At 37.3% G+C, this 24,277-nt stretch overlaps 1 protein-coding gene across 1 annotated transcript in view; it reads left to right on the forward strand.

The window, feature by feature from the left end:
• The window catches only part of MAP3K5 (mitogen-activated protein kinase kinase kinase 5), a 92,215-nt gene that overhangs the window by 39,292 nt on the left and 28,646 nt on the right, over positions 1 to 24,277 (forward strand). Inside the window, exons 4-12 of the mRNA XM_090135730.1 lie at positions 3,238 to 3,431; positions 3,696 to 3,864; positions 4,708 to 4,814; positions 6,459 to 6,629; positions 9,957 to 10,069; positions 14,582 to 14,741; positions 16,203 to 16,356; positions 18,684 to 18,791; positions 23,990 to 24,039. Of these exons, the coding sequence (XP_089991856.1) occupies positions 3,238 to 3,431; positions 3,696 to 3,864; positions 4,708 to 4,814; positions 6,459 to 6,629; positions 9,957 to 10,069; positions 14,582 to 14,741; positions 16,203 to 16,356; positions 18,684 to 18,791; positions 23,990 to 24,039 (1,226 nt within the window). The remainder of the gene's footprint in view (positions 1 to 3,237; positions 3,432 to 3,695; positions 3,865 to 4,707; positions 4,815 to 6,458; positions 6,630 to 9,956; positions 10,070 to 14,581; positions 14,742 to 16,202; positions 16,357 to 18,683; positions 18,792 to 23,989; positions 24,040 to 24,277) is intronic.

A 24,277-nucleotide genomic window follows, 5' to 3' on the forward strand; every position in this document is an offset into this window, starting at 1 on the left:
CCTTTAAAAATGCAATTGTATTTAAGGTGTGTTACTGCTTCAAAAATTGCCTGTTTTTCCTGAATGGTTTGGTGATGCTGCTTCTGTTGTACATAATAAAGTGAGTCAGAGTAGTGGATCAAAGGAAAATAGCACTTCTCCCTTGTGTTCAGCAGCGTAAAATATGGATTAAGGTTAATTATTAGACTTAAGAAAGAGTATCAGAATTTGTGAAAGAAGAATTGGGATTGAGTGTTACAGGACAGATTTTAAAAGGATAAGAGAAAAATGTTCAAGCAGAACAATGGGCAGTGAATAAGTCAAAATGAGAAGCAGCGTGTGAGCAGATAGGTGGTTTTTCTAACACATTCTTCCTGGCTTAAATTAGTGTAGCATGTATTTTGACAGAGAGCCCTGCCCAAATGCAGCCAGGATCTGGCATTTTGTAGCTGGAATTTGTGACAGTAGCAAAACTTATTTTCTCCATAGTGGGAGACTCTGGACTTTGTGAGGGCAAGACTGTTGTTTGTTGTTTGTTTGTTTGTTTTTAAGTAAAAACATCTTCCTTCCCCACACACCTTTGATAAATAATACATCTTAGTTGTTTTCTTTTCCCTTGTGTCACCTGAGCTACTGTATCTTTGCCTTTTTCAGGTTCATCTGATAAAAACCTAGTGTACTTTTTCACTTGGAAAGTGAAAATTAGGTCACTATTTCTTGTATTTCTTCAGTGCATGTGGCATTTTGACTTTTTCTTTATGCCTTCCCCAAAGAAAAGAAAACCTAAGAACTTGTATAATTTTTTTCCCCCTCCTGTACCTTATTGCTGTATCTGCCTGTCTGATGAATTTCAGACAGTTCTGAGATGTTTCAGAGACACAGAACTCCTCAGAAAATGTAGCTATCTTGGTTGAATTAACATCCACAGTAATGCCCTAGCTGAGGGAAAGGCCAGTGTGTTCCCACCTCACCACAGAACCATGGTGAAAGCGTGCCTTCAGTTACCAGAGAAATCTGGGGACACTGAGGAGAGCTTTGTTTTACTTTCTTCTGTTTTCTTCTTGTGTGGTACTTCTGCCTTTTACTGTTAAGTTCTTCCCTTAATCTTTCAGTATTCTGTTTCTGAATACTGTGTTTGTGTGTCTGAAATAGCAGGTTCTATGATGTAGAACATAGCCAGGGTTGGGTTTTGTGATGGTGTTGTTTTTTTTTTCTTTTTTGCCTCAAGTATGAAGCAAAATGCACATAAATTAGCTTCTGCTGGCTCTCTTGTTCCACTGAAATAGATGCCCTCTTCCTAGAGAAGGTGCATGCAAAGAGCAGCTTTCCTACTTGTAGGATTATTTACAAAGACTCCATTACTATCTTTGTAGGTGGCCTGACCATTAAGCCAGAATAAACTTTGGGTTCTGTGGATTTCAGAAGCTAGAAACATCCTTTTTCAGAGCTGATTTTTCTCTAAGATCTATGCCAGAGGTCTGAGAAGCCTTCCTGCAAGCCGTCTTGAATTTATTCTTAATGCGCTGAATAAACATTAGGAAGTAAAATATTTGCCCTAGGATATCTGTAGCTACTTCACCCTTTCTCTTGGCTCTGATTTCCCAGCCTTTTCCCTTTATTTAAAAAAAAAAAAAAAAAAAAAGGGAAAATCATCCTCCTGTGCTTCAATAGGGGCTTCTGTGCCAGTTATTGCCCACCCTTGTGCTGAAACTGCTGAAACCAGTTCCAGCAAATTTATTATTTCCTCTCTGCGTTTGACTGCAAGGCTTATTATGCTTTACCAGGGTCAAAGGTTTGTCTGTTCACTCTTAAGAGTGTATGCTAACCTTACAGGCTGGCATATTCTTGAGCAGAACTGTTCATTCAATTCTCTGTCATAAAGGCAAGCAGTTTGATTTCTAGCCTTGCACTCCCTTAATTCCCTGTTAAAAAAATTGCCATTATACCCTTCCCAGTTCTCAGGTTTTTTTTGGAGTTGCTACATTCCATGCACAGCAAACTGTGCCCTAGCTATTCAGCTGTAATAGTTTGCAGGTGCTGGGGAGGAAAACTAAATTCATCCTTGCACAAGTCTGTGTGTGCAGTAATCCCTCACCAGCTTCTGGGTGAGTTGAACAAAATGAGCCTCATATAATTTAACTTCACAATTTGTCTGTATCCCTCAGAAGTGGGATGGGATTGCTTCTGTAGTTGGATCTCATGCTTTAATAGTGTAATATGCATAATTAAAAAATATATATATTGCTATGCATTTTTGCTCCCAATCTCAAGTACGCATTTACTGACATAACTATACGTATATGCTTATACAGTCTAGAATTCTTCAGTCCTTTTATCTTTTTAAAATCTAATTATGCATGCTAAAATGGTGTTTTATGGCACATGGTTGAATTAATGCTTTTGAAAACAATGCAGTCACTGCTGTTTCAATACATGAGGCCCTGCTTGACTGCGGAGTCTCTGAGGTGATGTCCTCATTGCTGTATTGACTTCTGACAGAGCAGAAGCTGACCAGAAAGTAGTTTGCCTTAGAAATAATTTAGAGGCACCAAAATGTAGGATCTTAAGAACTGCTTCCTTAGGGCTTTTCTTGCTGGGCTGCGTGCCACTTCAGTAGTGGAGTGTGAGTTTAAAATCAAATGGCAGCACGTCTCCTGACTTTTGGTGGTATGCTGTTTTATAGCTAAAATCTTTCAGAGCAACAAATGTTCAGCAAGTTCTCCGTGGGCATAAATCTGTACTCACATACCACAGGCACCAGGCGTCTTGCCTCCCTGTTTCCTGAAAGATAAATGATTTATTTTTTCTTTGCAGAGTATCTGTCACATTGATATATGTAAATCAATACAATTTGACAATTCTAAGACATTCCATAAGTGATTATTCTGAAATATGTATGATTTTAAGTCCTGCTTAGAGTTACTGCGTAGCAGGGAATTTCATTTGTCATTGTTATGCTGAACTACTTGAGTCATTCTGTGATTCATATTGGATTCATAGTGGATTCATTTTCTCACTATTTTCCTGTTGTGATGCCATTGATTTATGTTACTGTTTTTAACACTTATGATAAGCGTTTCAGATGAATACCATGTACAAGATGAATATTGAATATATGTAATTGTAGGCTCCATATTTAAAGTCTTTGTCCCTTTTGCCTTCAACAGGTACAATTTTACCCATTATTTATGCAGTTTTCCTAGGCTTAGGCTTGCCAAATAATAATTGCCCTAACCATCGTGCCTTGTTTTCTTACAGATGTGCACTGGTAACTACATCTTTGTTCCTTACATGATAACTCCACATAACAAGGTGTACTGCTGCGATAGTAGTTTTATGAAAGGACTAACAGAACTGATGCAGCCAAGTTTTGAATCGCTGCTTGGGCCTATTTGCTTACCTCTGGTGGATCGATTTATCCAACTCTTGAAGGTGGCACAGGCCAGCTCGGGGTGAGTTGATGTTTTGTATCCCTTTGTATATTGTATTTTTCTGCTGACAATACAAATGTCGGATCTCTTGCCTTCAGAGTGAGCGATGTTTCTGTTGAGACAAATTGATAATGAATTAATGAATAATTTAGCTTGACCAACTCTCCCCACTAATGCTGCTCTATGCTAAATGTTTCACAAAGGTATTGCGGTAGTGTTGCAGGGCCATAAAAACAAATGCAAAAATCTTTCACAAAGTGCTAACGTGAAGTTGTTCCCCTCCAGCCAGTATTTCCGGGAATCCATCCTTAATGACATTAGGAAGGCCCGTACCCTCTACACTGGCAAAGAGCTTGCAGCAGAGCTGGCGAGGATTCGGCAGCGAGTGGATAATATTGAGGTCTTGTCTGCTGACATTGTAATCAACTTGCTGCTGTCCTACAGAGACATCCAGGTATGTATCCTCTGCTCAAAGATAATCTAAAAATGTGATGAAGTTAATTCTCAATGGAATTGTAGTACGTTTTGCACACCTTTTCTAAGAAACTATATAGAGAATGCGCACCAGTAAAAAATTTGTTGCAGTATCTTCACTGATGCTCTTTACTTTTAGTTATATTGTTCAGTGTGCCTTTACATAGCTGAAAATGCATTATAGCAGCACCTAAAAAATATGTAACATACATCACGTCTCCATGTCAGCATTGTTACGTGACAAGCAGCCTGTAGTGTGCCCTACTTAAAGGCCGTGGTAGTGTTCCGCTAGTGATATGTTTGTGTTCTGACTATGAGCTTTATCACCATGTGTATGACATTTCTCTTGGCAACATAACATGTTTGTATGCATTGCAGCTTCTCCGAATGGTACTAGTAACTGCTTGCTTTATTATACATAGTTTCAGTTGTTGCTTCTTAAGCGTTTTTAATTTTTGTCTGCATCTCATGCTTACCTCAAAGAGTTTTGGAATACTTCATTGTAGATGCAATTAGCATTGTAATTTCTACCTGATATGAACTCTGATACGTGTTCAGCCCTGAAGCTAACTTACATTACGAAATGTGGAATGGGAAATTTCAGTATGTATATTTAAGTAGTACAGGAATCCAAATTGTGTGAAGTGCTCTGTTTATTCACATCTCTGAGTGCCAAACCATTTATAGTTTCAGAGTGAGGAATGTAAAATCCATGTAACTTACATCCCAGTATGAAATACCAGCTCCTTAGTTCAAAGAAGAGTTTGTATCTGCATGCTTCAGAACAGCTGCTTAAAACTTCATTGTTCCTTTCTTTTGGAAGGATTACGATTCCATTGTGAAACTGGTGAAGACTTTAGAAAAACTGCCTACTTTTGACTTGGCTTCCCACCACCATGTTAGGTTACATTATGCGTTTGCACTGAACAGGTAAGACTATACCTTTCCTGCTGCTGTCAAGTAGTAAATCAGTACCGCAAACTCAATGCTTGGCTGGTAATCCTGGTTAAAGATCCCTACTGGAATCTATATGCAGGTCTAGGGTTCTCACTGAAGCAGTTCTGGGGACTCTTGACTTTCATTATGAGTTTAAGCTTCCTTTTCCTTTCATACTGTCAAATTGCTTACCTCTTCCTTCACTGTGTCTGATTTTATTTATTTATTTGTCTTTCTATAAGTCTGCGTCAGCATTTGAGTTTTTCATTTCAGTGTCTGAATCTATAGAAGTAAAATACGCTTTTAACATCACTGTTGCATGACAGCATTGCAGCATTTTTGCTGAGTTAGACATCCACTCATTCAAGTCTGAGTTCTCCTGTGGTCAAGAGACAGGAGAAAAACTTTCATGAAGTGATAATCAGAAGATTTTACTATGTCATAGTACACATTTTTTCATGTTCTCCGATAATATGCTCAATGTGTCACATGCAGCAACATGCACTAATTCTTTGAGCTAAATGGGAGCCGTGCCCTGGTGCTTTTTTGTTTGTTTATATTGTGATTTTTCTCAAAAATCTGAAACACTGGCAATAGGGAAGGGTATTAAAGAGGGAATTTTCCAGTGGGAATTGCAGATGTTTTCTGATCCCTTTGTGTTACCACAGTGATGATTGGCCATTTTGATGTTTAGAGAAGCAGACCAAGTGTCAGCAGGTATTGAAATTCTCAGATTTACATAGGGTGCTATGAAAGTAATGCCTCCTATTTGTTTCTATGGAAACGACAACAAATACAAAGAGCTCAATAACACTGTTTGATAGAGCAAATTCTCAACTATGAAACAGTATTTTTTCAAATGATCACCACCACGAGCTATGCATTTTCACTGTGATGATCAAGAGCCTGCATGCCATGCTTGTGAAAATCTGCGCCAGTGGAGGTGACCCACTGTCACCACTGCTGAAACACAGCACCCACCACCCTCGCTGTGCTCACATCCACTGTTTGGTTTCCATTAACGTTCAACAAGTGTTAGTAAATGTCAGTGGGTGCCACTGTTTCTGCATGAAGGAACGTGCATCAACACTCCTTTGCTTCATACGTACTTCCATGTCAGATACCATTCTGTCAGACTGCCCCTCTGCTGCCATCTGTCACACAGCGACTACATGTAACAGAATGCTGGAGAAGAAGGTTCAGCCTCTACTGCCATACCAACAACCATGTCAGACATCATGAGCCAACATGAGACAAAATAGGAGACATTGCTTTTAAAGCAGCCTTTGTATCATTGCATTTTGTAAATAAGTATCTTATGATCTCCCAGAGGATTGCTCTCGAAGCTATTCTTACTGCTGTTACTGCTTTGCTCTAGGTGATAGTGAGGGAGATAACATGTTTGGGGGCTTTTATGAAGGTTTTTTTGGTAGTAATGTCTTTTAATCTTTGTTTTAAACATGTTTATTGCATCTAGGAGTGTATTTGACATATATTTATGAATTAGTCTGTAATCCTATCTTTATTTAAAATCATATGTATAATCTTTTAAATAAATAATGATATATTCAGATGGGTCATGAAAAAGTATTCCTTGTTAACTTTATTGTTTTTTATTGGAATATTTATTTTTAATAGACGAAATCTGCCTGGGGACAGACAGAAAGCTCTAGAAATTATGATTCCTTTAGTAGAACAAGAAGATCAAGTAGCTTCAGATATGTACTGCCTGGTTGGTCGCATTTACAAGGACATGTTTTTGGAATCTGGGTTCATAGATACAGAAAGCAGAGACAAAGGGACCTTCTGGTGAGTAATGTTTTCCTGGTCTATGTCTTTTTCTTAGCTTTAGAAAGCGTTCCTTAAATGAGAACATACTTCAACTGTTTTTCATTCCAAATATTTTGTGTTCTTAATGGTTATGCAATGTCTTCTAATCTGGGCCTTCCTTACTTGTAAGAATGACAGATTTATGGTGTCCGTACATCTGTTTCCATAAAGTTCTTCAAGTGCATCAGAGCCTTGGAAGTTGAGGTAGCTTTCATCACAGCTTATCTTTCTCCTCTCTCTCAAATGTGAATTCTCTTGTTTCCTGCATTTCTTTTAAGAATCTGGGCCAGGCGTTATTCAGGCTTGAATCAATAGGCATACCTGCATCTGGTAGGTATTTACCAGCTATGCTTAATGGTGCTGAAGTATAACTGTTCCGATGCTTGGAAAGTACCATATTTGTCTTTCTTGGCTTCCTTGCTGACAAGGAATGTAAACTCATGCTGGGAAAAGGTTTATCACCCCGTCATCACCATATAACTTATACATATTACAGCGGACTGCAGTACAAATTCTTATGGTACTTGCCTCTAAAATTATCATGCTTTTTCTTCAGGAATGTGCTAAAGTGCCAATTTGTATGTGGAATAGAATAAGAAAAAAAATGTTTTCTGTCTCTTGTCTGTCAGGCCTTCAATTTCCAAAGGAAACATACTTGAAATGCCAACATTAGGTACTTTTGTCAGGGTGAGCTGCTTTTTTCCATTACAGTTCAGTAAGAGAATATAGATAAATATTTGTTGTGCATTATCCTCCATATTGTATCCTTGTTCTGCTCTTGAGCTCATCAGCTACATGTTGAAGTAAATGCTTGATTCTCCTTCTCTTGTTTCACTTTTTTCAGTAGCCTTCAGATTAGAGTTGTCTTTGAAATATATAATTATTCACCATCTATAGTCTTAGAATACACGAACGATTTCTAATTCTTGGTTATGCTTTACAGTTTTGCAGTGCTTACTGGCCTCTTAAAATATGTTGAAATAGCAGGAATACAGCATGTTATTTCCCCCCCCCCCCTTCCCATTTCATAATTTTGAATTAAAGAATTTCTCTAAGCCAAAGCTCCTGTGAAATGTTCAAAATTATTGTAGAATAATGTTTTGTTTAATGCTAGCTGATACAAAAACTAAACTGTAGTCTTTATACAGTACTAGGCATCAACACGGACAAAACAAATTAAATAAACTTATGTCTGTGATTGTACATCTTGCTTATTCCTCATTTGTACTGCTTTAAAAACAGATAAACTTTGAGATTTTCAAACATAATTAGGTGAGTTTATATGTTTAGTAGGCGTAATAACTTACTAGGATGTTTCACACAGCTGTTTTAACATGCTTTTAATAAGTGCATCTATCAGTCATATTGCTCATCTACTCGATGAGGTGCAATGATTGCAGTCATAACAGCTTGGGGAAGGAGAACAAATGCAGCTCTTGCTGTGGGCAGGACACTGACAGGCCAGTCCCTAAATAATCCTTGAAGACTCTGCCCAGTTAGGCCAGACTAAGACAATCTGGAATTTGACTGGAACCTGTTCCGGGGAGTCGGTTGCTTTTAGTTTGTACTTTATGTTGGATATTGATTTGAATTCTAGTGTCAGTCGTATGGCAGGCTTGATATGACTGAAGGATTGAGCCATAACCTAATTGGAGGCCCTTGGCTGGGAGCAAAGCTGCTACCAGTGCTGCACCCTGGCCTCAGCAGGGGTTGAAGAAGGTGTGTGTAGGAACAATGCCTCCACAATAGCAGTAGTTTATGTTGAGATAAAGGTTATTATCTCTGTCTCAGAGAAAAGAGGTTGCAGGAGAAATGTAGTGAATTGCATAAGATAACAATTTGGCAGCAGAACTGAAGTGTTAGTTTTGCAACAGCTAATGATGTCAGGGTACTTTGGGCTATTAAAAAAAAAAAAAAAAGCAGGAAGTGTGATTTTTCTGACAACTGAAAAGTGGAATAAAAGGCATCTGTGATGAAAATATGAGACAAGAAATGAAAGTCTAATTGATAACTGTCACTTTCTTGTTGCGTACTGACAATGTAAACCAGATTCACCACTGCTATCAAGTCTTCTTTCAAATCCTTTTACTGCTACCTATCTTATTCAGTATCTGTATTGCAACATTTTCCCAAACGTCCGCTTTCAATTTCTGGACGGCCTTTATAATGGAGTCATCTAAGCCAACCTCTAACTTTATAGGAAGACTTTTAAACCTGACTGCAACGCTGATTCCTTCTGTCTCATGTAGGGCTTGACTTTGCATGCCAATTGCACCTGTTGAATTTAAACCAGTTCAATTAGCAGATATTAATTGAAACTGGTTATTTTCATTTGTTTTAAGTTAATAATTACACGTTTTTCATTTTTATTTTGTCTGTAAATTTCTTGTTGGTTCCTATTGCTTTTTTTTGTGCATGTTGCAAAAATTATGTCAAGGAGGATGCTACTTGTCAATTGAAGCTTAAAGAAGCCAAGGACTGAGTGTAATGAAAGAAATAAGCTCTCTGATCCTATGAAATAATTTCTCAGTTCCCTGGGGTTAGGGAATGTAGCCTTTTTTTGTTGCCTACTTGTGATGCTTTGTTTTCAAATCAATGCGTTGTTTTTTGAGGGCTGTTCACCAGTTGCTTCTGCAAGCAGTAACTGTATTTTATGCTTAAGTTCATCTCTGCCTCCTTTGCCTGTATGCTTAACACCATCGACAGCATGTGTGTTCCCACCTTTTGATGCACACTGGAGAGGTTTATTTTATTTGTAAAATTCTGAAGTTCTGTATTTGTCACTGAACTAGAGAAATTTAGGTACTCATGCCAGAAGTGAGGCATTTGTATCACTTGCTTCTGTGTTTATGTATTTTGATATGCTTATATGTCACTGGAGCAGATCCATGATCTAAAGTCTCAAGTTAATGAAAATCTATATGTTTAAGAGGAAATTAAAGAGTCCATTAATAAATATAACTGTGAAACAGGTCTCTTAAAAGCTGATAATGCTATTTTCTTTTATCTCAATGGAAAAACTGTAAATCCAATAAGATACTAACTATTCTGGAGTGGATAACCAGGTCTGTACTTGTGTGAAGGAAAAGGAAATGGAAAGAGGATGCATATATAAGTAACTAACCCTTAAGTAAGTAACTCACTCCTAAAAATAGCCAAAAAGCATGTGCGGAAAACAATATTTTTGTTTCCATGGATTCTTGCTATGTAAACAGAAGATAAACACCTACAGAACCTAGAAGTATAATTATATCCCCACTAGATTGCATTATTTAGAAAGCAAACTTGTATGTTTGTTTTCTCTAGGTTCAAGAAGGCGTTTGAGTCAGAGCCAACGCTGCAGTCGGGAATCAATTATGCAGTGCTTCTTCTGGCAGCTGGACATTGCTTTGATACTTCTTTTGAGCTTCGGAAAGTTGGTAATTACAGCTTGCAAATTCTCAGTGAACTTGCTTTCTAGTGAAAGTACGACACCATTCATTGTCACAAGGGGGAAATAAAAATCTGATGGTTACATATAACTGCTTCGATAGTGAGTGTGTGAACATCTCAGTTAATGTCCCCAGCCACCGCCGATCCCACCTGGCTGAGAGTGAGCACTGTTGTGATGTTCTGATTTCAGGATGAAGATCTTAATGGGTTACCAGAGTGAAAACTGGCAGCCCTTCTTTGCAGTGATGTCTTTTTTGTGAATCAGAAGGAAGGAACGCCTGAAGGGGGAGTCCAGATCTGGCTAGTATTCTTGAAGAAAAAAAAAATCAAGCAAACACAGAAAATACCTATGAATCACTAGGAAATATGGGCAAAAAAAAAAAAAAAAAAAAAAACAAACGAGCACTTCTCCTTAGGGTGGTCAGAATGCACTTAGCTTGAGATTGGGATGGGTTAATGAATGAGCCACACTTCAGATGCTGTTTTTGAGGTTTTTTAAAGCTTTGTATTAAGTGGTCCACTCTGTGATTTGATTTGTGGTTTTGCTGTATTTGAAGAGAAGGCAAAGTCAAAATTAGCCAGGAATCCTTTCAGGGAAGCCACAAAAGGGAGATGACTGAATGTTGTTATAGTTGCTAACGTATACTTTGTAACTGGCATTTTTCTCCACAGGTTTGTGTAATTCTTGACTTACTGCAAATCCTTTTTTTTTTTTTTTTTTTTCCTCCCCCATTTGGTCCTGAGGAGAAAGAAGCATTGTTCTTTACTCCAAAGAATATCTTTAATGAGCCTCTGCACTAGTTTAGAAGTAAGGTGTGTGGAGTATCTCTGAAAATAATTTTCTGGATAAAGAATTATTTTTTTTGAGCTTGAAGCTCAGAGATGATTACTTTCATGTGGAAAATAGAAATGGAATTGAAATTTTCTGGAATTAAGGAAGGTGATTATTTGGATGTGATAGGCCCCAACTATTGTGTTTGCCTTTATGTGTGTGGACAAAATTTTCCTTTTTGGGTTGGATAGAATGCTTTCATCTTCTATGCTGAAATTTTAATTCTTGTGGCAGTGTAGTACTTAGTGGTAAAAAATAAAACAAAACAAACAAACGAAAAAAACATATGCACGCATATCTTGCTTCCTATGAGGCTTTTGGAAATATTCGTTCAGCTGACATAGTTTTAAATTAGGGATAGTTTAGTGAATCTGAGCTATATTTATTGTGTAGTTTAAATGGAATCCTCCAATTCTAAAGAAACTTCAATTGCACGCAGGCTGTGGCCGACTGGATTTGGATCAACTGATTATACTGATGAAATCTGAATATTATTTGTAGGGATCAGATGTTTGATGTCTGCTTGTGAATTTGTGCAGTGATTGCTGTGCTGTTTGTGTGGAGAACAGTACAGAAATTAAGGTTCCTTCCTACTTAAGTTTCCATTTATGGCTGGTGAGTTACTTAGAGGAGTAATATCCAGTAGCTGTGTTTGGTTGAAGGGTAGTGATTTATTTAGTTTTGGATGTTTGTTTGTTTTTTTTTGTTTTTTTTTTTTTAGGATGAGAGAAAGGAACTTTTGTTTTCTTTAGAAGCTGTTGGTGTGCCAATCTTTCTTATGTAAATATTTAATTGATGTCTGTTGAGAACCATTTAAAGACAGTGCCTTCTGTGATCATAGAGTTGTTGAGTTGGATGAGACCTTAAATATCATCTGCCTCCAGTCTACCTACTGTGGGTAGAGACACCTTCCCCTTGGCCTCCTTCCTCTCGCATAGTAAAGTATTTCTTCCTTATGTCTAATCTAAATTATCTTCTTTTAGTTCAAAACTGTTACTCCTTGTCCTGGCATTACACCCTCTGATAAAGAGTCCCTCTCCAGTTTGATGCCCTTGTAGGCTACCTTTAGACAGTGGAAGGGATCTACTACAGTCTATTTTGTTATAAGAAATATTGTTAAAAATTTTTGAAAGATTATTTCAAATACAGTTATCTCATAGACCTTATGCATTGATCAATGGTAATTGGTGATAAAACTGTGGTTCTTGTTAATATGAAGAGGTTTGTCAGCTGACTTGAATTGTGCTAGATTCTGAGGACAAATTAGTATTTCCTTTATCTTGGACTGATGTTAATGATTTTGACTAAAAATTAGGGAAATCAGAGGTTGCAAAGAAACATACATTTTTATTCTTGTCCCAAAGATCTCTTATGCTTATGTCATTCTTTTGATGTCACCTTTTTGTATTTATCTGTGTATAAAACCATTCACTGACAGCACCTCTCTCCTTATCTCCCATCAGGAAACAGACTTTCTCCTCTTTGTTGGAGGATGCCAAGCTATAAGCACTACTAAGCAAATCTAAGTAGTGCTTTTAGCTTGGCATCCTCCTGTACTGTTATTACAACGTATAGATGTTAGAGAAAGTCTGTTTCCTGGTGGGAGATAAGGAGAGAGGTGAAGCTGGCTGAATTTCAGTCCAGATTGTATGGAAATAATAATATTAGTAGGTTAGGAAAAGCTAAGGAAAGATACAGTCCTTAACAGCACTTCAGAGGGTGCATGAAGCTTAATTAGAAGATGCATATCTAATTACATTGGGAATAAAGTAATAACTCCAGTAACCAAGAGACTTTTTACCCATTTGCATCAGATCAAAATTTGCCTTCTGAGAGTTCCTGCCTATACTTGTCAGAATAATAGTTCACATGAAATGATGAAGTGAAGCATTAATGAAGTACTCATTGTATTTTCTTTACAGTATTGTTTTAACTGTACAAAATCACAGAACTTTGAGACCAAAACATAAACACAGTGCTTTGCATTGGCAGTAATGATCTCTGCAAGCTGTTCAACTCCAGTACACAAAAGATCCAATAATACAAATTGATCTGTCAATATTTGAGCAAGGAAGGTAGTTTATTTATAAAGCTTTCAAAGTAATCTTTCACTGGTAATATCTTGTTATTGAATATTATTTTCTTTCCAGCTGTGGATGTATTCCTGGCATTAATGACCATTCTGACAGTAATGGTTTCTGTATTTATGCCCATTTCTTTTTAAGGCAAAATGTTTTTGATAAAATGTTCTGGAGCTTAGCTGATGCTTTGTTGTTTTTGTAAATACCGGATTTATTGCAAACAAAGAGAATGTCTTGTCTTCACCTGGTTGTTCTAATACTTTCTAAAAACTTTTAAGGATAATGAGATCAAAATAAGCCAGAGAAATAATAAAAGGAGGCTGCAATCTTAAAATTGCATATTTTCTCTTCAAGAATAAAGAAACTTTTCTCTAAGAAGCAGACAGCTATTGCTTTTACTTACATTTAAGTGTTACTTTATTCTGTATGTTACTCCAGCATTGACAACTTGTTAGCAAGAGCACGAAGTGAAATACAGATATAAACAGACTATAGAACACTTGTATTTTAAGTGCAAAACTACATCCATTTTTTGTCTAGCATTTTTAGAACATAGAAATGTACACAACACGACAAAACAATATGGATTTTGTTGACTGAAATTTAGCTAATATAGTAATATCTGTTTTGATGAGATTTATTGCTGCGTTCAGAATGAAGTTCAGTCTGCTAGCTATTGAATGAAGGTGAAGGGGAGAAAAAAAAAAGATCAACAGTTCCATTGAAACTTCATGTGAATAGTAAGCTTTGATATCAAGGATGGCAGAAGGTGATTTGGGAGGGAAACTGCTGTAGTGGAGCAGTATGGGGAAAGTGAACAGAAGGTTACTGTGGTGATAAGGCTTGTCCTGTAGGCTGGAAAATATTTCATTTTCAGGGGTGTTAGCTATAAATATGCAGTAGTTGCAGTAGTTGTTGTGAACTAAAATTCACCCTAAAGGCCACGGGGAGACTTGTAGTTTTCAGAAAACTTAGCAAGTCAAAATGAAGCCTGAGGCTCTCCATAGTCTCGAGTTGCTGAGGGGCTTACGAATATTAATAGATGTCTTTCATTGGGGTAGGACTTGCGGCAAATTAATGAACATCACTGCTGGAAGAAGGCCAGTGGATCATCAGTTCCTTCTGCATGGGACCTTGTCTATAAAGGTAAGTCTGGGGCTTGGGGCTTGTAAGTCTCAAAAAAAAAAAAAAAAAAAAAGGCAGAATAAAAAAACATAATAGGTGCCTTATTCAGCATCTGTTAAGTTTTTACAGCTATCTTGTGTAGCCTAAGGCCCCAATGTACCTTTACAGATAAGGTCCATGCAAGAACATAGGTAATCTGACTGTGGCCTTGTCCTGACAGCGATGTCTTAAAGTTCCTTTCTTGAGAAGTCTTTAGGAAGAGGGGGAGGGAAAAAAAGTGCTACAACCTAGGGTGTATGGAAGGCATTTAACATTAACTGGTAAGTATAATTTCCATCTTATTGCATTGAAATGGAAAGGATAAAGTAACTTAAGCAATGAATAGATTTCAAAGTAGGGAAATAATCTATTTTAAAATGACATTGATGTGTTCCTGTGACCTATTATTCTTTCTACTACAGGGGTAAAGATCAGCAGCCTGCTTGGTAAAAAGGGGAGCTTGGAGAAGCTGCAGAGCTATTGGGAAGTGGGATCTTTCTTGGCAGCCAGTATGTTGGCTAATGACCACGTAAGAGTGATCCAGGCTTCAGAAAAGCTATTTAAGCTAAAGGCACCGGCATGGTAAGGTGATAAGAAAGATGGTGTATGTTAATGTCTTTTAAAACACTGTATTTTGCTAACAGATTTTGCTTTGTACTTCTACTTTGATGGAGGTATCTTCCCCTTCTGCCTTTATTCATGGATATATGTGTTATGACTTTTTTGCTGGGCTGAGAAGAGCAGATTTATGATTGACTCCATCCTCTTCTGAGGGTAAGGGGAGAGAAGTTGCTTGTAGGCACTGTACTTCAGTTATTTGAAGTGGTAGGAGCATGTGAGTTTAGTCATAACTGCCCAAGTGTTCCTAGGAGTGCAATCAGCTTGGCTAGAGGAGCACAGATAAACCTTGGAATACTGTGATGGTCATTGAGTGTGCCAACTATTTTATGAACTTGAATATAAATGAGCAATCTGTAGAAGTTGCATCTGGTTGTGATTGAGAAGAATGCAGATTAAAGTCCATTTAATGGAAAGGTTATAAGTCTAGAGTTAGATTTGACATGTTCTTCAGATGCAGACAGGAAGTAGGGACCAGTTGTCCACTCATCAAGGTCTAGGTCCTTTTGGCAGAGGAGATCTGAGAGTCTTTTCTGACCTAAGTTTTCATTCTGCCAATAAAGGCTGCCTGTGTTTTTTGTCTTTTTTATGAAGGAACTAAAGTCTGTCTCCAAAAATTGGTCAAAAGTGAATGCAGGTGTGCTAAAATATGGAAATGCTGAACTCCCATATTGAGATAGCATAAGAAACTGTTGAAATGGACAACGTTGTTTTTCGTACAATTTTCTTATAAAAGCTGTTTACAATGTATTTATATGCAATTTTTTTTCTTTTCTTTTTTTTTTTTTTTTTGTAAACTGTGTACGTGAGAAGCTGGATAGCACTCCATGGGAGTCTCCTGGTGGTTTGCTTGAGTTTATGAATGCCTGTTTGTCAGGATTTTATGTATCCAGTGCTTTGGGGTTTAAGTCTGCAGATTAAACTCTGAAAATACAGCATGCTTGTTTGTGCTTCAGGAATGATTTTTCCTGTGAGCAATTCCTTCTTAGCCTGTTGCCTGCTGTTCAGCAGCAGAGCCTCCTGGTGCAAGGTAGATGTAGCATTTCATGCAGAATATCCACTCAACCAAAGAGGGAGGGTTGGGCAATGTATAGCTATAGAACTACTCTCAAAATGCTCTCTGAGTTAGCATTATTTCTTTTTGCATATAGCTAGCCTATAAACAAAGATATTTCTGGAAGCTTTCATGGTTTAGAATAGCAGGCAGCATATGTGATCAGGCATATATGCAGGAAGGATTGTCCCAGATCTCAGACTGATAACATAGCTGCAACATTTCCAGCACAAAATGAGGAACTGCTGTTGTTGAAAGCAATCCTGGAGAACCAGAATCTTATTGACTGCCTTAGCATTGCAGTGGTGGGTGCTTCAGTTGGAATTAAAGGTACAGACATTATTATTTACATACTGTATTATTGATCACAGGTACCTGAAGTCTATTGTAGAGACTATTTTGATATATCAGCATTTTAAAAAACTGAATCCTGAACAACATACTGCCAAACAGGAACTCGTGGACTTCTGGATGGACTTCCTTGTTGAAGCCACAAAGACAGATGTGTCTGTAGTTAGATTTCCAGTAAGTGTTTTCTTGTTGGTTTGTTTTTAATTGTGACATGTAGGAAATGAAGACAAAACAGTGCTTGTTTGTAGGTTCCTAGACAAAAAAACTGCTTGTCCAGAAGAAATGCATTTGGCCTGCATACTAAACTGGTTTTAATTGATTTCACATGGTTACAATGCAATTGCACAATCTGTTCCAATAAAATACTGTAAAAAAGTCAGGATATTATTTTATTATTTAGTGCTTGCTACCAGTGAATATATTTCTAAAGAAGAATTTTGCAGTGCATTCCACGTAATACTATATTAAGTTATATTCTGAAGAAAAGACATTTAATTTCAGTCTCTCTGACTCAACAGACTTTTTATATAGCCTGCTGCCTATTAAGCATGTGTTCTGTTAGAGCTTAGAAATCAGACCAAGCAGCAAGAAATCTATTTTTTTTTTCCAGCTGTTAATATATTTCAACAACACTGCACTATAACTTATGTATACTTTTATGGTTTCTTTCATGAATATTCTGCTGAAAGATTTTTACAACATACCCTGGTGTAATAAAACGTGCTGTTTTTTGTTGCCTCTGTATATTAGTGATGTATGGAGGAAAAATAATGTCTTGGGTATTCCTTTTAGCTAACCATTGGCAAATACATCTTTTTGTTTTAAGTAGTACTCACTATTAATTCCCCAGTACTTCAAGGGCATACTTGTTTTGTGCAGTTCTTCTGACATCAGGCTGTAAATGGGATAATAAACAATAAAGGAGATGGTAGGGTTGAACAGCAACAGACTGAGGCAGGAAATTATACTGGTGTTGCAGACAGACTTGATTCTCCTAATAAAAAGATTTTACTTGTGCCTATTTGAAAGCAAAATCACACGGTGCAACAATTCAACAAAATGAAATATAGTAACATCTTTACACTTACAAATAACATCTACAAACTTCTACAAAAAGTTATAGAAGTTCTCAGAGCTTGAACTTAAGGACTTCACTGGTAATTGGTAGTTGCTGAGCTATCACTTGGTCTCCTAGCTGCTGGCCTCATTGTCATAATCCTCTTTGCAGCAATTAGAGGAAGAAGTGATGCAGCTTGTGGGTAACTTTGGGATAACTGCGGATAAGACACCAGTTCATGATATGGTCTAAACTAGGTTTTAACAACTTGTAAGTGTCTGAAGATTCAGGGGGACACATTTGGACACCCAGTTAAATGCCATGATACTCTTCAGACTTCGGCCTTGCACTTGCGTCAAGTGTCCATGCGCACATTGACTCTGTAGGAGTTGCTGTGACTAAGATTTGACTGATTAGTCTTTCCTAGACTTTCTGCCCTAGATGTTTGATTTTATGGGCTTTCTTTCTAAAACATAGATGTAGACCAAGCATTACTTTCTAAAGCAATTCTTTAAACTCCAAAAATTAGTTTGGTGAAAGGTAGCTTTTTTCTTGAATTAATAGCGATGTTTCCCATTCTTCAGAATGAAAAGATCTTCTATGCAGGCACTAAAGACTGGGGACTTTTTTAACCACTGAAAAACTAAAATAAAGGCACAAGGAGCTTTAATGAGAAATCATACTTCTTCAAATAGCTGAGCTTTGTTGGCCTTTAAATGGTATAGACCTGGAAATAGTTCTGGCAGAACATTATTGAAGTAGCAAGTTGGCTTCATCTACTCAGTAGCTATATTCAGTCCAAATCTTACTGCATTGCATCCCATCTCTTTTACGTGAAGATTCTAGGGTTGGTTTTTTTTGTTTGTTTGTTTTGTTTTGTTTTTTGTATTTGTATCAGGAAAGTTTCTGTAAACTTTTATTGTCTGCTTTTTGTAGAAGTGCATCTTGCTTTTGAGAAAAAAAATCATTTAATCTGGCTGCTGTGGTTCACAGTGGTCTAAATCAAAAGCAGGTCATTCTAATTCTAGATTGATACGTTTTTCTATTTTAGCCAAATGCACTTTGCTAAAAGATAATTAAGTTACACCCTGAATCCTGTCTACATTGAATATGGACGTTCTCAACTGGCATTGTAAAAGGAGGACTTGTGATAGAAGGATTTCAAAATGTGATAGGTGTCAGAGCAATTATTTGGAATTTAAGATATATACAATTGAGTGACATATAATTTAAAAAAAGAAAATTGATGCTTTCTTTATCTTAAGTTACTGTGAACCACAGCAAACTAGCCCAGTAGCTAAAAGTCTTATCGTGCATCCTGTTTACTTACTTTTTTTCCTGCTATGATATGACTACAGATAAAGTTTTAATAGATTTTTAGTATAGATTTCCTATGTTTTACTTATTTTGTACTAACTCTTAAGATTTTTTTTTTTCCTACAAGGTTTTAATATTGGAACCAACCAAAATCTATCAGCCCTCATATCTCTCCATCAACAGCGAAGCTGAGGAGAAGACTGTATCTATCTGGCACGTGATGCCTGATGACAAGGTACTATGATGTTTTCTGTAGTTGTAACTTCTTTCACAATTTAAAAGTGCATGGCTTGTAGGGCATATAACATGCAAGCAGTTGTATCTAATGTCAGATTCTGTGAGGGAGAGGGTATATTTTTAGCATATGTGAAGATGCTTTGCCCAGACATTGTCATGTGTTTTTTGTTTTAAACAGACCGTTCTTAATTTTTTCTTTAGAATTTGTCCTGTTACTTAATGGATCTTCCACATCCACCATGTTTAAAAACAACATGCAGCTTCTTCCAGATTGTTTTTAATATGAACAAATCTGTTGCTTGAGACTTTGTAAATAACGTGCAATACTGTGTCATTGTACAAATGATGTCACATAATGTGTATGTACACAAAACTTTCTTCTTCCCTTACTCACTGTATTGCTTGTCTGCTGTGGTAAATACTCTTTTAATATGAAAATATTAGAGGCTGGTGTGTCCTAAAATGGTAGTGAAATAAATCAAGAGGCAAAGAATCTTTTTGGCGTAAGGACAGATAGATGCTCAGGAGGTACTGCAAATGGAAAAGCTGAGAAGTACTTGAGGTGTGAGAAAGCCTTACATATTTGGAAAGATGTTTAGAAATTCCAGAGATGCAAGAGGAGAGGAAAGTATTGAATGGTTATCACCATTCATGGGAGTTGGGCACGGTGATCTCTAAAGGTCCCTTCCAACCCCTATAATTTTGTGATTCTGTGATTGCGTTCTGGGATGCTTAGGAAGAAAAATGTTCGTAAGAGTGAAGACAGGGAGCACATTTTTAAGACCATAGAGAAGGAAGGGAGCATGGAAACATGGGAGGGTTATATGAAGAATTAATAGAGGCCAAATCAGCTGGAAACAGAACACTGAAGGTAGTGTGTTTTCTAAGAACTAGCACTGCTCGTTCTTCTGTGGCAGCATCCTTGCAAGACAGGACAGCAAAGGACCTATTTGCTAAGTGATCCATTCTTCAGCTTTTATACTTGTGCTTTTAAGAGAAAGCATTTTTTCTATGCAGACTACATGAGGCAGCACTAATTAGAATTTCTGTTAAAAGTTCATGAAGGAACATAACTGAGCAGTGGCTGAAATGTTTGTATTTTGGGAACAAACTGAAATGTTTGTCTAGAACAATGAGTTTCTGTTCATCTGTAGTTTATTCTGACCTACATTTTTGCAGGTAGGTTCAGACTGTGAAAATAAAGTTAGAAGATAAATTTATGCAATTTCCAGAGAAAAAACAGAGTTAACCACATAATGAATAATAATTTGTATCAGTACGACAGAGTAAATCTTACTGTTGTAAAATATGTGTTCTGAAAGTACTTTTGTATTTAGAATTCAGTTGGTTTAGAAACTAGTGGTACACACATCTGTATTTGTAGATACAGTGGGCTTTTTGTGTGTAATTCATATATGTGTATTATATTCTATTAGGGTCTTTTGTACAGTATCAGAGGGAACACAGGATTTTCTAGTCCTGTGTTTGGGCTATTGAGTCATGTTCCTCTTTGTTGAAGAATCCCTTAATATACTGTTTTTGAATAGTATAAAGCTTTGTCTGAATACTAGTTTAGGTTTCACAGATGACTCTTCACGTTGGAAAGTGTTTTAGGTGTGTCACCGTACCTCTACTAAAGCCTGCAGTGGAATACCACTGATGAAGCAGCAGTATGCTACTTTAGGTCTTTGAGCTTTCACTCTGAATTTGTAGCCAGTTCATACTCACATCTTCTTTTGCTAACACTGTACTTATGCTAAATGATTCCTTGCCATTTACCTGATAGTATCTTCGATGAGAATCTTGGTATCTCTTAGTGTTTTCCTTAGGCAAAACAAGTAGGATTGCTGTACTGGCTGCATGTGGCATCTCACTGCTTGTATTCCACTTACTCAATCATATGTACTCATATTCCTAAAAAGCTATTTGATAGTGTGTTAATGTTCCTTGTAGCTACAGGGATGTTTTGCTCAATGCTTTCAGTAGCAGCTTTTCCCATAGCTGTGTCACTTGACTGCCTAATCATCCTATGGCTGGGAGAAGGATCTGGTTGTATTCAGTCTGTATCTGTTCAGCAGAAAAGTATTTTGGTTTTCTGGAGTGCAACTGATGCTTTACAGTGTTGTTTCTGTTGTACATTTTTTTAAAAAATTTATTATTCCTTTTTTTTTTTTCCTGATATTCTATTCTAGCATGTAATACTTTCCTTCCCTTGACCCCCTCCTGATTTTGGCAGCACATCTGTGTATTTTCTGCACATCGCTGTTTTCCTACATTTGCTGCCCTCCTGATGATCAGAGATAATAGATAAGGACAGTCTTTGATGCACTCACTGGTTCTTCTGCTCTGGCCTTACGGTAGTGAGCTTAGACAGTGTGTTAGGAGCTGATGGGTATGCAGTGCAGGCGTCTCTGCTCTACAAGCCATAACATCTATTAAAAGAATGCAGTGGGCAATTTGTTGGTTAGAAGTTCAGCTGTACAGTCATAATCTGTTGTTGACATTTTGTCAAAAACCATCAGAATCCATCAGAAACTTCAAATGGAGAAAAGGTACAAGAAAAATTTGAAGGTACAATGTAACCAGTGAATATAACCAGTGTAGCATTTGTCTCTGCTGAGAGACTTTGTGAAGTAAATAAATGTATTTCAGCCCACTGCAGTGGAGAAGGCTCTTTCTTTGGACCTTACTAGGCTGATGACAGGCCTTGTAGGAGCTGATTAACAAAGGCCAGCTGTCCCAGCTTCAAGGATAGAAGAGAGAGCTGGATTTGGAAATGGCTTCAGCTATATGAATTTAATCTACCTAGCATAGGTCTGTTTGAGTTAGAGCAGCTTATGCTTCAGATTTTAGTTCATAAAAAAAAAAAAAAGAAGAAGAAATTTTCTTAATTTTCAAAATGAAACCATTGCTTTAAGAATAAGAATCGTTATCGAGCATCTGAACTTTCTTTCATGCACATAGAAGCTGAAATTCTGCTTCAGATGCAAAATGTAACTTGTTTGAGCCTGCAGCTGGCAATTTCCTAATGAATAGGAGAATACCAGCATAAATAACGGAGCCTTTCTTTTTTGTCTGTTTTTTTAGCAGTATATTTTATTATTTCTGTCTTTAATAATGCCATGTTTTACATAGACATGCATATAGAAATCAGATGGCATTACGTTTTTCGGAATGCACTTTACCTTTGCCCTGCAGTTCTCTAATTTTAGCAGTCCCTTCCACATAGGGTTAGAGGAATGCAGCAGTGCTGTTAGCAAGTTTGAAATAGAACAGCCTGTCTCTGTTCCATGTTGGCTTCTGAAACCATTTTGAGTTTTGTTTTGGGTGGTTGGTGGTTTTTTTGCCTAACCCAAGAACAGATGCTGAATTTGGATAGCGTGCCTGATATGTTTACTCCAATGTATTCAAAACTTGGCACGATCTTTGAGGGACATAACTTTTATATTATTTCATTGCCTGAAAATATCATTTGGTAAATGAAAGATATATTAATCTCTGAGAAATCAATTGCATGTTGATTATACGTAAAGCCCACAGTACTTTGCTTCTTGCTATGTTTCTTGCACGTTTCTGCTTGCAGGATGTTTGGTTTAGATCATTTAGATATTATGGTATTCTCAGTGCTGGGAATTAGACAAATATCAATAGCAAAACTCTGGAAAAAGAGTTTCCAGACATGGAAAATTGAGAAGTAGCAGAGCTCGTATACAGTGTAAAGCATAAAAGAAGAATACAGATGCACCCTCTTTGATAGCAGAGGGATTTAGCTGGGGATAGTTCATATAGGAGAACCAGGCAACTTGAATAGTACTTCCACAGGCACTTCATACTAGCACTGGTTCATTTCAGATTGAAAGGTTACTGTAGTTACTGCTTTGTGCTTTACAGTTAGAGCAATGTGAAGTTTGCACGTATTTATCAGTATGTTGTGTTTGGCGTTTTGTATTAGCCTTGCAACCTCTTTAATGAAATTTGAGCAGGAAGGAAAGAATTACAGAGATAAAGAAGACTGATCTGGTAAGCCTTACAGAACTGCTGTAGCTGAGAGTTTGATTTCCTGTCTCACTTCTTGCATATTGTGTGACTGTTTTGGCAGTGCATCTATTCTGTGTACTTTACCATTCCTAAAATGTGATATATAAAATGTGGTATATGCAATGCTTCTTTTGGGATAGACTTGATTATGTCTGCGTTTGACACTATGCCCTTATGCTATAAATTGCCTTTTGGCTGGAAATGTTTCTATACCTTTTTATTGCCCAGGTGACTAAAATGCTCAATGCAGTTCAGCTCTGGAAACCAATTTCTTCAAATATGGGGTGGGTCCTAAGGTTGCCAGCACTTCCAGCTGATGTAGCTCCACATTTTCCTGAAAGGTGAATGTTTTAATCAAAGATATGAAGGAGTTCTGATTTCTACAGTAAAGCTTTATTGGAACTTAAACACAGATCAACGTGGCTATCTGCTGATGAGAGAGCTCAGTTCTGCCATGTGTGACAGATCAACAAGTGAAAGATCTGAAAATAAATGAGGCCTGGCCCTGGGAGTATAGGGTGTCTTTCAGTCTTGTTTACTACTTCAGCAGCTCTTAGGGATTTTAGTACATTCCTAATTCTCTCTTCTGGATTCCTAGGGAAATGGTCTCCGTTTTGTTTCTTTGGACAGCTGGCCTTTAGATTTGCCCCTTCCTTGAGCAATTGCACCTCCATTTCAAGAATTTCCCATTTTATTCTCCAACATCAGTCAGACTTCCTGCTTTGTAGTGCTCTCAGCCAATTATTCCTGTACACAGAGGACGCTGAATATCTAGAATGAGCTCTTGTCATTCTCAGAGGTGGATTTTTTTTCCCTCTTTCTGGAAAGTTGCACACGAAGCTGAGTTCAGCACCCAGGACAGACTATACGGGCACACCCTTCTGATCTGCTAGTTTACTTTCTTTCTAAAATAATATATTGTGTTTGCAGAATAAACAGTGAAGGAACAAACCAGCCAAACCTTCTCTGTAGATCTTTACTTGCTTTTTAGATGAAAAAAATGCCCTGAAGAATAACTGTTGAAATGTAGTAGGCTGTTATAATCTAAATGTTTCTCTTCTGGTCTCTTGAGTTACAGGTGAGAAGATATGCCTACTGGCTCTTTGTTTTCAGAAAGGAAGAGGGTTTCATTTAGCTTTGTTTTTTCTTGTGTTACAGAAAGGTATCCATGAGTGGAACTTCAGTGCAGCGTCCATCAGGGGAGTAAGGTAAGTTGTTTGCCCTTCATGCTTGGAAATGAAAAGAGTAATTGAGTATCATGTTGAACTGATTCTGTGAAACTTGGTGAGTAGCAGACAGAATGTTGGAGCTGAATATTGCAAGTACTTCTGGAGATGCCCTGCTTTGTGTGACACCGCAAGAGTCTTACTCTGGATTCAGAAATGACCACCTGCAAAGTTTGTTATGTAAAACTAGAGAATATAATCCCTTAGATTTATGAACTGC

The sequence above is a fragment of the Phasianus colchicus genome, chromosome 2 (assembly GCF_987193195.1).
Source record: "Phasianus colchicus chromosome 2, bPhaCol1.hap1.1, whole genome shotgun sequence".
Taxonomy (NCBI): Eukaryota; Metazoa; Chordata; class Aves; order Galliformes; family Phasianidae; genus Phasianus; species Phasianus colchicus.